The 15,484-nt window shown below is 34.9% G+C and overlaps 1 protein-coding gene across 6 annotated transcripts in view; it reads left to right on the top strand.

Annotated features, from left to right (window-relative positions):
* Positions 1-15,484, top strand: part of NAALADL2 (N-acetylated alpha-linked acidic dipeptidase like 2) — a 352,306-nt gene that overhangs the window by 262,101 nt on the left and 74,721 nt on the right. For all 6 annotated transcript variants that reach the window (XM_015871850.2, XM_015871851.2, XM_032446504.1 and 3 more), the window contains 2 exons: positions 7,408-7,551; positions 13,193-13,285. In XM_015871850.2, the coding sequence (XP_015727336.1) occupies positions 7,408-7,551; positions 13,193-13,285 (237 nt within the window). The remainder of the gene's footprint in view (positions 1-7,407; positions 7,552-13,192; positions 13,286-15,484) is intronic.

The following is a 15,484-nucleotide window of genomic DNA, read 5'->3' as shown; positions in this document are numbered from 1 at the left end:
TAGACCTGTCACTTTCAGTGTTTTCTTAGAGATTTTCTATTTCCATTCAATTTCTTGTAGAACATTGTAGGACTTTTATTATTTTTAGTAATAATAAATCACATTATTATGGGTACACTGGATGCCATGCTTGTTTTTAACCAGAGCAGTCGTTTTCAGGATTGCATATGTAACCTGACGTATAGTCTAGATGATGCAAACATACTTCACCTTAAGAGTTATTTTACTATTTATAGTCTTGATCGTCACTGGAGGAAAGGAAATCTGTGTCAGTCTCTCATTCTTATGCTTGTTGTTTATTTCTTCTACACAGTGGCCATCATCAGTACAAAAGAAAAATATTTAGTTCATGAAGGAACAAGCAAATAGGCCAGCCCATTAACTTTTGAGTGAGACAGAAATTGTATATGTCTTGGAATTCTTTACAGGAAATATAATTCAAATAGGAAAGGAAGCAGGCTCTTTCGTGTCTGTTTGCATGACTTGAGTTGATGCTCATGCTTGGAGGCTACTTGGATCCTTTTTGCAGGAGTGAGAAGAATCTTTGGTTATAATGGATACTGCTGTGCAAACATAAAATAAACTGACTGATACCAGTCATTCCCTATTCTTATTCTTGCAACTGTCAGTCTTTCAAAAAGCCCAAGAGAACTTGTTACTTGCCAATTACTGTATCTAGCTGTAAACCAGAGAAAAGCTGTTCGTTCACTCTGAAGACCAGAGCTTCTGCATTATTGTAATTACTACTTTTCTCACTATGAACTGCTGCCAGGCAAGAAAAGGAAATCAGAATCAAAAACAGTTCTAAAATAGTTAAAATATGATACTGCAGTTGTAAAAAGTATTGTACCATTATTTTTTAAAAGAAACACTATCTACATGTCTTGAAGGCAAAAATATGGAAGTGAATGTCAATTAATCCTGTTAAGGAGTAAAGTGTTTCTATAACTATATTATAAACTATTAAGTATGGAAGGAGTTTTGTTCTGCTTATGTAGTACCTTAGTCATTATATATTTTGATATTTTCAAAATCCTTGCTTACAAAAAGAACTAAGAGGGAATGATCCAAAGTGAGGAGCTGTGCATTTGCTACAGTCAAGCTACTGCTGTCAGGCTTAGTACATCAGTTTGATTTGTGGTCCCTTGTGCACGTATGAACATACAGCATTCTTTCCAAATTCTAGTTTGAGATCACAGTACAAATAGTAGACTGGGAAATATTTTCCAGGAACAAATAGGGACATTTGAAAAAGACTTCCAGATATGCTGTAGTTTTATCTAAAGGGAATGATTTATAAAATACATCTATCTGATATTCAACATTTAGGATTTTTCTCCCCTGCTATATCACTTTGTTACTAGGACATTAAAATATATATTAGCAATATTTAATCCATAGAAGAATTACTCTTCCCTTTTCATGTTTTCATTTTTACATGGATATGTAGAAGGACATATGATTGTATATGATTGGACATTATAACAAGCTAACTGGAAAAGGGTATTCAAAGTGATGGGAGCACTGAAAACTTTGGGTGTTTGGCTATTTTTTGTATTGTTGCTATAAAATGTTTTTAGAAGAGAAGTGAAATAATTGGATGTTTTTGCGTCAATGTGTCAAAGCAGCTTTGCTATTGCAAAATAAATTTGTTACTTTTTATTCCATTTATTTTAAAAAGAAAAAAGACTGGCAGTACTCTTAAAATATGTTAAGCAGACATGAAGGCAGTGTGATTCCCTCTCCTCAGCTGGGATGAAGAGGGCATAAAGGTAAAAGTGTGAGAACTCATGAGTTGAGATAAAGGCAGTTTACTAGGTAAAGCAAAAGCTGTGCATGCAAGCAAAGCAAAACAAGGAATTCATTCACTGCTTCCTATTGGTGGGCAGATGTTCAGCCACTTCCATGAAAGCTGGGATCATTGTCTGTAATTGTTTCTTGGCAAGGTAAATGCCATCACTCCAAAAGTCATCCACTTCCTCCTTGTTTTCCCCAGCTTCTGTTGTGAGCATGATGTCAAATGGCATGGGGTATCTTTTAGGCCAGTTGGATCAACCCTCTCCAGCTTCTTGTGCTTGCCAATCCCTTACTGGCAGGGCAGCACAAGGAACAGCAGAGTGCATGTCACTGTACAAGCAGTACTCTGTAACAATTTACTGTCAGTGGGTTGTCAGAAGTATTTTAATAAAAAATCCAAAACGTTGTATCATACAACAAAATGTAGCATCTACAAAGAAAATTAACTGTATCCCAGCTGGTGCCGTGACAATCTCATACTTTATGTCCTGTAAAAATGGTTGGAAATCCTGACGTGTGGATGCTGTTAAAATCCTTGTTCGCAGAATATCAAAGGTTGGTTATTTGGTTGCTTTATTTTAAAACACAGGGGAAGCGAATGTTTTTCTGTTCCTGAAATGCTAATGACTAGTGAAGCAATGTACTTCTAAATTGACAAGTGTTTCACAACGCAATTCTAGTGGATAATCCATAGAGAGCTGATTAAAGATGTAACAGGAAAATGATTATTATCACTTCTACTCCAAGGACTTCTATTCAAGGTTGTGCTCTTCTTTTGAATAATGTTTTTCTCCAACAGTTACTGCACTATACTTACCAAGATACTCCCCAAGTCTTTAAGCTAAACTATTCTTTCTCCTATTGATGAAAGGATGATCAGCAAGATTTTTATTACACAACAGTCAGAATACCAGTTTCCACAGAACATTATTGGTTTTAGAAAGATGGAAGAAGAGTTATGCAATTGACTTTATGTACAGAAAGCAACGTATTTGACTTTTGACATACAAATGTTGAGAGGATGTGGTATTTTCACAGTTTTTTTCATTTCCAAAGTGCTTGGAGAACAACATTTTTGGTCTGGATAAGCATACTCACTATATCAGTTTAAAGCAAAAGGGGACAGGCCAAAGCTATTTATTTTTCTCCAGGTGTTCTAATACTGACTTTAAGAAGTGAAAATGTACATATTACTTTACTTGGTGATTTTGAAATTTGTAGCAGATAGGAACATTTTTATATTAGAGGTTAGACTGGATCTGAAGAATTTTATTCAAACAAACCTGCAATTTGGTATGACTGCATTCTTGCTAATAAAGATATGAAAAATACATAGTAAGTCAATAAGAGTTCCCTTAAAGAATATTACATTGTAATGAAAAAAAAAAAAGAAATGTTGACTAGCTTGATGAGATCCAGCAGAAGCTTAACAGCTGCTGAAGATGTCGGTATAGTTGTGTGAGGGTGTATACATTCAAACTGCAAACTGTACAAATATCTGAGGTATGTAAGTTTTTACATCTTTGTTTTTATCATGATTAATACAAGATCAAGTGTTCACAAAGGGCAACAGAGAAGACATGCTGGGAATGTGTAAGTGAAAGAACACCTCTTCCACAGATATGCATTGAACTAACTGCTCACTCCAGGTGAATGCGTGACCAAACACACTTCACTCTGTCCTTTATACAGTTTATTCTCATACTGTGCTATGAAGTCCTTCTTAGAGTTTCTCTTCTCAGCATAAAACTGTTTGTCAAATTTCCATTAAGCTTAAGGTGAAAAATTAATGAGCAGTTCACTTCAAATATTTCAGAACTTTACTGCTCTGTTATTAATGCACCAGGAAGTCAAAGATGTGGGTGTATGCAACTCTGGTTCAGCATTCAAACAGACTTTTTTAATTTGTGTATTTATCTTTATTTATTTATTTATTTATTTTGAGAGGTCAATAAAACTGTTTCAGGAATTATAGTAATGAATTTTATCAGTAAACTTCTTAGGCAGTTTTGTTCATTAAATTTTTCTTTTGTCAGATCCTGGCAAACCCAAACCAACTTTAATAAACAGTTCAAGATGAAATATAGTGTTCTATGAATGTGGAATTTAACTAGAAATGAACAGAAAGTTGATTCCTATACCATAAGCTCTTTTTTTGGAAATAGAAATAAAAGGCAAATTGTGCAACCCTGGAGAAAATGGGGATAAAGTAAAATTATTTTGAATAGAGATATATGACGTTGTAACTAAATCTCTACTGTTTCTCATGCTTTGATTTCAGGCTTGGCTAGCCATTGAAGTGATGATAAAACTGTACTTTAATCCAGAATTTAGTGGAATATATTGCACAAGTAACACTTGTTGAACATGTTAAATTCTCATACAGCCTTTTCAGAAATCTCAGAGTATGTTACTAACATCAGTAAGCTACATGACATAAGATTGTGAAATGTTAGGTTACAAGTGTGCTTCCCAGACTGAGCAGGAAATGGGTTTGTCTGTGTTTACAATAAAGAAGAAAACCCAAGACAAAGTCACTGGAAATGCGCAGTTCTTGCTCTGTGTCAGAAACTTTCTAAAGATTACCTCTTTTCCCACTCCCCAAATAAACTTAATAATTGATTAATGTATTTTTCTTCCTGCATCACAAAATATTCTCTGGTGTCCTTCTTAAATGAAGAGCAGCTTTAGACCTGGCACGGTTGGATTGTTAGAATTGCAGAGTAAGGAATTCATTTTCTTGAACTATTTTGATGCTATAAAATGAAATTTTAATTACAAGCAAAAATCTTAATATTAAATTATTCTCAAAGCAGTTGTTGGGTTCCCAGATCCTGAAAGTGCTGCATTCTCCAAGGATTCTGGCATCTATCAGGGAGAGATGATATGAGAACCTTACACAGTTCTTAGTTGACAGTTTCTTTGTGAAGTTGAGTTGTGCTGTTTTGCAGTTGGTACTTGACCAAGCCCATGCTTTAAAAACAAACTAGAAGACTTCAGCCCTGGAAGTCTGGAAATTATTCAGTAAGAACTGCGTTTCACATGGGGGATAGGTTTTAGATCTTTCTTGTTTGATTCCTGGTCATGATGCAGATGGGTTTGTGTACAAAAGAAAGAATAAAGATGCTTTTGTGATTGCTGATAAATAGCTGGTAGAGAGAAAGCAATTGCAAAGTTTTTCCTTGAAGTGCTTTTAATTTGTTCTGATTCTTCTTCTTTTTGAATTAAATTAGGTTTTCGGTTATTAAAGATTCGTAGAATCCAAGTCTAGAAAAGATGTCAGGTGAACGTCTAACCTCGTACCTTGCCTTAGAGAAGAGATCGACCATATCTGTGTTGTTCCAGACTGTTGGTTTTTTTTAAAAAATAATCTTTTATTTTAAAAGACTTCTGTTGTAGAAATTATACCTCCTGCTGAGGCAAGTAGTCATGAATTCTTACAATCAGAATGTTTTTCTTCCAAATAAGGTAAATCTCCCTTTCTGTAGCTCAGATCCATATATTTCGTCCTAGGCATTAAACTGTACTTTCAAATGATTTATTGTTTTAAACATGAGAAGTTTTCTCCTATAAGTTGTTCTCAAATGTGTGTCTTTCACAGTCTGTTCAGGTGTGAAGCTCAAGTTGTGGATAAATGGAGAAGGGATAGACGTTTTTCATTTACAGCATTTTGAGGTTCATTGCTCCTGTAATATAGTCTGCAGGTTGACAAATGGTAGACAAAATACTGTCTCAGTTACATTACATGGATGGGCATTTCAGGATTCTTTTTGATTCTAGAAATAGACTTCTAAGGCTTCAGCAAATTGAATTTACTATCAGTGTAATGAAGTAACTTTCAGGTATTTTCAGCTCTGTCCAGCTTTGATAAGGCAAGAAAAAAAAAAAAGCTCACCCTCTAAATTATCAGTTTTAGATCAGTTTAATCTTTCCAAATACAAGAAGTAAACACTGAAAAGATCTCTGTTATATTTTGAAGATGAATAACAGATTTTTCTCCACAATTAAATGTTACAGCCTTGGTTGATTTTTGCATTATGATTGAGAGCAAATTGGAAGATATCTCAGGAGTTTCTGGCACAAAAAATAAAACAAAAGAGGGAGAATGCATACAGTTGTGTATGCTGTGGTTCAGTAACAACACATCTGCTTGTAATTTTCTGTAGGTTTATTAGAACATTGGCTTCTTCCCCCTGTGATTGCAAGTCACACAGAATGTAAAGGGTATCTTTCAGCTTTAAAGGAGTCCATGTCAGCAGAAAAATGTGTTGCATGGAGAGAGACCTTGTAATCTGAATCTCTGGTTGGAAGTTTGGTGATTATTCCATCTGCACAGGCCTGTTAGAAGGCTTTTAGAGCTTTGCAGAGCTGGTTTCTGCCCCAAGCTGTAATCTTCCTCTCCTTTTCCATGGTGGGCATTTCATCTGCAAAAAGATTCTTACTTTCCTTGGGAAAATACATTGCTTTTATTAGGACAACTAAAATATTCAGGAGAAATAGATGAATGTTTTGTCCTGAAGTGTTTTAGAGCATTTCCGTTTTCCAGTTGTTCTCCCAACGTGTCTTGTTATCTCTAGAAACCTTCCCATGCTTAAATGTTGGTGGATGTGTAGGGAAACTCATTTACTTTCAAATAAACACTTTAAAATATGCTTAAATTTTCAGATACAGTGATGATTGTGCTGTTTCTTCTTAAGATCTGAAAGATGTAAATAAAGTATTCTGATGCTTTCTGATGTGCACCTTCTTCCACTTGATATGTACCTATCTGTTCAGTGTGCTTTTATTCCACACCTCTTTTATCTGCACCTTCAACCTTCCATCATAAAAACACCAGCAATTATAAAGTAAGGCAGTCACCTTAGCTGCATTGAACAGTCAATGAGTAAATGAGATGATCAAACTGTATTTTTTAAAATGGAATGTGTATATTTAAATTTCCAGGTTTCTTTGTATGTGAATTGAGCCACGCATCAGTTTGTAGTATTTTATCAATGTGCATCCTCTGTGGTGTGTGTTCTTTTCAGAGTTCAGAAAGAAAAGAAAAAAGCTTTTTGTGTGAAAATGGCTCTCCTCTTAAACATGTATTGCCAAGTAGCATAACTTTTAGAATATTTAAATATTTTCACATCTGCAGCAAAGCAAACAACCTTATCAATAGCAACATTGTTTCATGCACAGATACTTCTGTTTGATTTTAAGCAGTTTAAATATCTGCTTTCCCCTGAAATGTGTTCAGTTCTTACTTGAATATGAAAATTGCTGCTTTTCAGTAATTCTATTGTTCACTGATTCCCTTAACTATACAGTAGTTTCTTTTTGTGTTGTTAAATCACACACAATCTACTATCTGCTTGGACTCTGAAAAGCTTTCTTCTTGTGTAACAGTCCCCTACTTAATGAAACATCTACATGTAATTTTGAGGCAAACGTTATTGGAGGAATATAATTTCAGTAAGGTAAGGATAGAATTGTGGCTGATTATCTAGATTAGATGTCTTAATCTGTATTGTACATAGTTGTTTTTTCACGTGGTTTACACTTTATTCCCAAATTCCCAAATTCTTAATTTTAATTAACAAATTTGCTCTTTTCTTTCTGCCATTTAAGATGGAAGCTACAGACAACATCGTCTGAACCTTACCACATTGTTAGTGCAACCAATTTCTGCAGTACTTGCCAAAAAACTCACTTCCGTACCTGAGAATAGAGTCCAAAAAGACAAGTGTGTCCCCCTGCAAATGTCAAGTTCAGGTAATGCTTTTAAAATGTTTTGGGTGCTTTTTTTCTTCTTAACTATGAAATATTCTTCAAGGATTCCATGTTTGTTTGTTTGTTTTTTTCTGAAATGGTGTATTGACAAGAAATTTACCTGATTATTAGGACGTTTTGCACAGCTGTTCTCTAGAAGAGATTATGGAAAAAAATAGAAATTATGCTCTCAAAAAAGACATTTGCTCTTTTATCTTTGTCAACCTTACAGTAGTTAGGTATAACTTTTCTTTTGCTAGCATTTGGCAAATATAAGTCAATATCTAATGTACAAAGTCTCTAGGTGTAAGGCATTAAGCTCTAATTCTTGCTATTGACAAAAAAAATCCCACTGTCTTCAGATACCTTCACTAGGGAGATGTTATTACAGTTTGTTAGGCCTTGTTGGACTGCTCAAACATCAGGGCTCCGGGAGCAGTATTATTCTGTGCCTTTTTTCTGCCTCCAGCTTAATAATGTAATTCTAAATAGTGTTGTGTCTTTCTGTGTTCCTTAATTTGTATCTGCTGTAGAATAAACACTGTAATGTTGTCTAAACCTTTAGGCACCTTTCTCAACAAGTTTCACCAGAAAAACAGTCATCATGACAAAAGGGAAATGACTTGAATAGAGCTAGATGACAAGAGAGGATGCATTCATCTTCAGAGATGATGCCATTAGCAAACTCTTACAGATTATTGCTTGAACTAACATATTTCTTGGGGAAAATAAAAGTAAAAATAGTCTTCCAACAAAGGTGATACAGTTTGTTTCAAGGGATAAACACCTTTCAGTTAGTATTCCAAAAGAGATGTATGCAAAAGTAATAACTGTGTTTTGATTTCTGTTTTGTAATAGTATTTCTGTCACCATATAAAAAAAGAAAAAAGAAAAAAAAATCTTTTGTTATAATGATTGTTATTTTAAGTGGTTTAAAGCAGTGGTCTTTGAACAGGGGAGGCAAATTAATTAGCCACTGCAACCTCCACTAAGTGCAGTGATCAGTGTAAAAGCAAATTTTGAGGGCAAACCTATGTACTGTATCATTTATTTATTGCCTTTGGAAACTTTCTGTGTCATAGGAATACAATAAAATAAGTCATAAAAAAGGCTGATTAATTTTATGACTTGTGTTAGCATTTGTAGTTATGTACGCTAAATGTAAAGGCCTCACACTTTGTGTCTTAAGCTGTTGTGGTTAGGACAAATATTGCTGTCCATGCATGGCTGACTAGATATTTTAAAGATGAGCTGGTGTTCTCAATAATCAGTGAACAATGACAGAATAAACAATAAGATAACTTTTCTTATAAGAACAGATAGGATGTGTGAAGATTGCTGACATTGTAGGAATTTTCAACAGCTGAAATGGACGATGGAAGGCATGAATTTGGGCTGTCAAAAGGTACTCAATTTTGAGAAAAGCTCTTTTACAAAGCGGTTTCTTTGGAGGCTGCAGTGTAGAATCACCAGAAGGGTTAACTAACTTATTCTGCCTTTTGCATGAGAGATGTGGTGGTTGTTTTACCTCCCTGAGAAGTCAGGAATGCTGTGTGGTGAAAGATTTCTGGAAAGACTGGTTCCTAGCTGACTGTCTGGAAGGAGTCAATCCATGTCCTCCTGCTCTCTGGTGAACACAGCAGCTTGTTTCTAATTTCATACAAAGTTTTTAAACCACAGTTACTCATGGGAGTTTTCTTTTTTCTTTTAATCTTAATATATTGAGTAAGGCAGCTCTGTCACAACAAACCTACAAGCTTTGCTTTATTCAAAGATGCATTCATGATACACAGTGCTTTGAAATAATAGTATGACTATCAATATCCAATGCGTATGCTTTGTGGAAGTGCTCAGTAGCAAATCTAGTATCAATATTTAATAACAATAACTAAAGCGAATAAGCTGAACGGAGCAAGGTATATGAGAACAGGGAAAGCTGAATTTGTAGTCTTCCTGTTGATTTGAAGAAGCTTAAGGGAAAGATTTCACATCTGACACAGAATTCATCATTTTAGTCAAAAGAGATGAATGAGCAATTCAGATGATTGGTTGGCTTAAAATTTGTTAGAATAAGATGATGATCGTTCTCTCATCAGTATGTTTCAAAAAGCCAAGCAGCAGATTCATCAGTAATGATTAAACATTTATATATAGTTTTCTTCCATTGCCTCTTCTTTTCCTTAGCCTTGCAGTTTTCAAGACACATAATGTGAGAGAGGGAGTGGGAGGACATGGCGGGAGACATCTGAGATATTTTGGATACTTAGAACCCAAACAGTGGAGAGCAGGAATTAAGTTAGTTGTGAGTTTTGTGTTAGTAAGTCAGTAATTAGATTTGTGTTTTTGTTTATTGTGGTGCTTCTTTGTTAATCCTCGTCAATCTTAACATTATTTGCTCCAATGAACTTTTTAAAAAATGGACACTTAGAAGGAATTCAAGAATGACGTTCTGCAGAAAAGCTTTACTGAAGCCTTTTTTTATTATTTGAGAGAGAGAAAATGTTATTAGGCTATTGGCTGGAATACGGTGCTTTGGTTTCAATTGCTATAAATCAGGAAGAGAGGCTCTCAAATAGAGCAAGGTTGTAAAATTCAACTATACTATATGAAGCATTCTCAGAATTTGTAACTGTCTTTGATACTGAGTGCGGTGCCTTCATTCCATATCACTATGGGACAAGGTGCAAAGTGAAACAAGAAATGCGACATACCTGATTACTTAGTATCATAGAATGGCCTGGGTTGAAAAGTACCTTAAAGATTATCTGGTTTCAACCCCCCTGCTATGTGTAGGGTCTCCAACCACCAGACCAGGCTGCCCAGAGCCACATCCAGCCTGGCCTTGAATGCCTCCAGGGATGGGGCATCCGCAACCTCCTTGGGCAACCTGTTCCAGTGTGTCACCACACTCTGGGTGAAAAACTTCCTCTTAATATCCAACCTAAACCCCTGTCTTAGTTTACAACCATTTCTTGTTGTCTAATCACTATCAACTCGTGTAAACAGTCATTGTAAACTTAGACTCCAGGCAGTAGAGTATATTCTTCTTTAGTTTTAAAATTGACAATCAAATGAGTAAGGAATAACTATGCATTTTTAGAAAATAGGTAGTTTGGAGACATGACAGTAATTTGGTAAGAGACAATTTACAGATTTCAAGCTATGTAAACAGATAGAAAAATAGAGACGAAAGTAAATACTTTTCTACTTCAGAAATAACTTCTGGTTTACATAAAGTCGGGTTATATCCTGGGTAGTATTAAGCTAAATTCTCCTCATTTTCCAGAGAACACAGGAAAAAAGAAATAGTCAGTACCTTTAAAATACGGTATTAGGAAGTGAGATTTATTTTCAGGAGTGTCATAAGGGGATTAAATTTCACTTCTGCTGTATTCTCCAAAGAATGCTTTCAGTTTTTCATCCAATGTACTGAGCCTTTAAACCCAATTCAGTTTAAGATGACTACTGCAGTATACAACTGTTAACTTGACTATCTGATTTCAGAATGTATGCTGGTCCAGAAATTAATTTCCTATTTATTCATTGTCAGTTGAAGACTTGATGGCTGATGCTGATTAAGGGAATAAAGAGAGTTAAATCACTTGTTTTCAAAAGGATTTATCTTTTTTTTGAAATGGGGTCTAAAGAAACAGGTCTGAAAGTTTACGGCTAGAAGAAGGGAAATCGGTTTGAGCTTGGAAATATTTTTCTATCACACTATTAAACATAGCCCTAAGCAGGCTCTATAATGGCTCCAAGCAAGGAGCTAGAGCAAGAGGTAACTTGTATAATGTAGGTTAAATTTAACCTGCTTAATGAATGTGGGAGCCATGAGCTGTTTTCAGATTTTTTAAATGACCAAAACGTGAATAAAGGTACCAGTTACAGTGCTGGGAGCCCTCTAGATTAATGCATTTTAAAATTAAAGATTTAATAAAATACTAGAACAGTATCTGCAGATTTATATAGCAACCATTTCATCATCATGTTGATAATAAACTTTGCAGTAACTTACATCAGAAGGCAAGAGGTAATTACAACTCGAACCCAAACTTATTATTAACTTACTGTGACAATTATTGCAAAGCAATATGCTGTGGTCTGTTTTTAATGAACTGGTTGGCTTTCATATACTTTACTGTTACAGTTTTCACAGAAAGGATGATTTTATTAGTAGCAGATAAGGTTTGGTGTGAGTAAAAATAAAATGGAATAAATATTCTTGGTACATTTTATAAACAAGGAAGTATCATACCTGTCATTTTGCTTTTCTCAAATATTAGTGGAGAATAGTGAGTGAAAATATATTGAATTTTATTTTAAGAGAATTTTAAAGTAAATTTACCAGATGAAGTACCAGCAAATGAACCCTGAGGTATCCTAGAGATGTATTGTTTCGATTTTACATGTTTCAGTAAACTCTCTGCTGTAACATTTGGCAACGAGCTGTCAGCAGTGCTGTGGGAGGATAACAGCCCAGGTGATGGAGAGCAAAATGATCAGTGGAATATTTTAATTTTGGTCTATGACAGCTGGGATGTGGGCATTGAAGCTCTGCCCTTAACCACAATGTGCTGTTGGTGGTGCAGTGCTGGGATGTCAGGGTGACACTGTGGCCACTATCAGACAATTGTTAGCATTTAAGTTAGAGCAGTTTAAGACATTTTGCTTTTCTCAGATAGGAGTTATGACCTTTCAGATGAGGTGAATGTTAATAGAGTCTATTATAATGCAAACGCAACATTTTAAAGGTATCTGCAGTGCCCTGTAGTTGGATGTTTTGTTCCACAGCCACAGACTCCAGGATTCAGAGTAGCTAATGTGTCCTACCTGGAGATAGAGGGAATGGCAATAATTCTCATTGCAGATCTGGACTTGAAAAACAATCAAACAAAAGTAACTGTTTTTAATCAAACACATTTTGCTGCCCTTACCCTGTGCCACGTGTCAGTTGTGGTGGCAAATCTCATATATATTGGCTGCTTTACAAGGTTTTTTACTCTTGTATTTATATAATTTCCTCAAGCCAACAAAACTGTCTTCTGCTGGCGTAAGGATAACACCAAGGGCTATGCTGGCACAGTGATTACTGATGTGAGGGTGTACCTGTTCCCATGTCATTTAGCATATGTTTATTTGTTGTTCTTGTTAGGGCTATTTTATTTGTTTTTTTACAGCACAATGTAAATGAGGTATAATTTTGTAAATTTTAGAGAAAGATTGAACTGGGGAAAGGCTTAGGGTAGGGATGTCTATGAAGATTAAAACAGTTTTATCACAGAATTTTGCGAATCCTACTTGTGGTTTTATTTTTTATTTTAGTTGGTCAGCATTTATTGGCTGAATTTAATGTGGTGTTTTTTGTGTTTTTTTTTTTTTTACTTTAAGGAGTAGAAATATCTTTTAAGATTAGAGGTTTAAACTTCACAGCTAAAATTCATCTAAGGAAATGCCATAGTATGTCATGTTGTAATCTCTGATTCCTCGTTGGTAACTTTCTTTTTCTTTTTTTCTCTTTTTCTTTATTTTTGAGGGAGGGATTTATATATCTGTGTTATGTCTTTGGTCTCCATATCTCCTGTCTGCATAAGCAGAACTTAAACATTTTTCTGAGTTTTTGTTTTTTCTTTGTATCTCTTAACAGACAAAAAAATAATCAGTCTTAGTATTCAGTCAGTCACAACATACAAGACAATCTCCAATGTTATTGGATATTTGAAAGGATCTGTATTTCCTGGTAAGTAGTCCATCAATTCAACTGATTATTTGTTTCACAGTGACTGGAAGTCATAGCTGAGGACAGAGTTCTACTTTGCTATATAATGCCCAAGTGACTACGTTGATGCTTTTAATTATAAAATATGCTGTATTGCATGATTTGAATTTATACATGAGCTGTCTATATGTCTTCAGAAGATATTTTTATTTATTTTATAAATTTAGCAGGATTATTAGTTAAATAAAACTGTGAGTCAGCCCACAACATCCCTGCATAACTCATACATCTCTCTGGATCCAAGGTGCCTGGGCAGCCTGATTTCTGGCTTAATTAAGCATGTATTATCAAATGTGATGGCAGTGTACTAAAATCTGTGACTGAGTTCTTCATCACAATTTCTGCAGTCTTATTTTGTGTTAGGCTCATGCCTTAAGCCAGTTTATACAATTCTATGAATAATAATTACTGTTCTGTATGCATTTTGAGTTAAGCATTAAGAACCCAAGAGTATTTGTGGTATAAAACAAAAATACTCTATCCTTTTTTGATACTGTATGTAGGTAATGTAACAAGAACATCATAGGAATCAAGATCATCTCGAGCACATTCTGCATATGACTAAATCTACCTAAAAGTTGAAGTGTTTCTACATGATTAATGAACACTGTTCCTGACTACTGGCATATTGTGAAGTGCTGTTGACCCAGTCCAATTCATACTGGGCAGATCATATCATCATCCAAACCATGACCACTTTTCCCTTGATTAATACCCTTTTACCATCACTAAAAAAAAGGGTAGAAATTTATCTACAGTTTCCTAGGACTGGGACCACTCATTTCATATTTTAAGGGATACAGTGAGAAGGCAGCAAATCTTTAATTTTTATCCCAGTTGCTGAATAAATAACTGAGTTCTTTCTGAGCTCAGTGCTGCACTTTTCACTAGAATGATTTTATTTTTTAAGGCAAGATAGGAAGTAATTAGCACTGTGGATTTAGTTTCAATAAAGGATTTAATGTCTTAGAATAATTTGAAGTTACTTGCCTATTCTTGCTAATGTTTTGTAAATAGCCGTTCCTGGATTTGAAAGATAGTAACTGTCACATTTAGACATACTGTCTGCCTAACTGTGGAATAGAAGCAAGAACAAATAACAAAAAGAATGCATCAGTATCTATTTAATAAATTCTTCAACTTTTGTGTACCGTATTATTGCATTCTTAGTAGGAAGCTACTTTTCAAAGTTATGACAGTGTATGATTAACTCTAATAGGTATAGAATGGTTTTAAAATCAGTCTATTGCTGTTCAGTTAAAGAAATCTCTCTAGGCAGCAGTCACTGCAAAAAGTCCTCTAGGAGCAGATATTTATAAGTGGTGTAAAGTGTAGGCATTTTACCACTTATTTGTATTGGTACATTGAGATGTACTGACGATAGTGAAGAATGAATTCCTTTCAGTAAAGTATGAATACCAACAGAGAACCAAAACAGTTTGCACTCTTTTGAACCCATATGTCATCCAGAGACCATTACGGATTTGGAACTAGATGATCTTTAAGGTCCCTTCCAACCTAAGCCATTCTATGAATCTATGATAACTGTTCTCCTGGTCTCTCTCAGTGCCCTGAAATATGGAAAGATAGATTACCTTTAAGATTCTGGTTTTGGAGAGCGGGTCTTCACTATGTATCAGAATACACTCAATTAGTAATCTATCCAAGGTGCTTCCTTTGTGAATCCATCTCATGCAGAAGACCTTAGAGTTGAATAAGTCATTCAGCAGAACTCTGCATGGACTTGTTAAAACACATCAGTCACACTACTAATTCATTTTGTTTTATACCACGTCATTCTTTTGGAAGAAAAGGTGTTTCTTTAAACTTGAGTGTTAATATTTGGATTCTGTGATAATCCTTGAGAGATGAAGATCTAACTTAATTTCTCTAAATGAAATGTTGTTTATTCTGCTTTTTCTCTGAGTAACTGTAAACGTTCTTTATTTCAGGTTGACATTTACTGCCTTTCATTTTTTAAAATATATATAAAATACTTTCTTCCAGTATCATCAGACTTGCTAGCTCTGACTTACCTTTCTGTATCATTCACTGTCTTTATTCCTCTGTCATGTCTCCTCTCTAAACCTGCAGTTCAGGTCTTTTCAATATCTCCCTACCTGGAAGTCTAAGTCCTGATATCTAACTATTCTGGTTACC

This window comes from Coturnix japonica, chromosome 9 (genome assembly GCF_001577835.2).
Source record: "Coturnix japonica isolate 7356 chromosome 9, Coturnix japonica 2.1, whole genome shotgun sequence".
In the NCBI taxonomy this organism is placed as follows: Eukaryota; Metazoa; Chordata; class Aves; order Galliformes; family Phasianidae; genus Coturnix; species Coturnix japonica.
The sequence above is the reverse complement of the archived record's forward strand: the minus strand, read 5'-3'. Positions and strand labels throughout refer to the sequence as shown.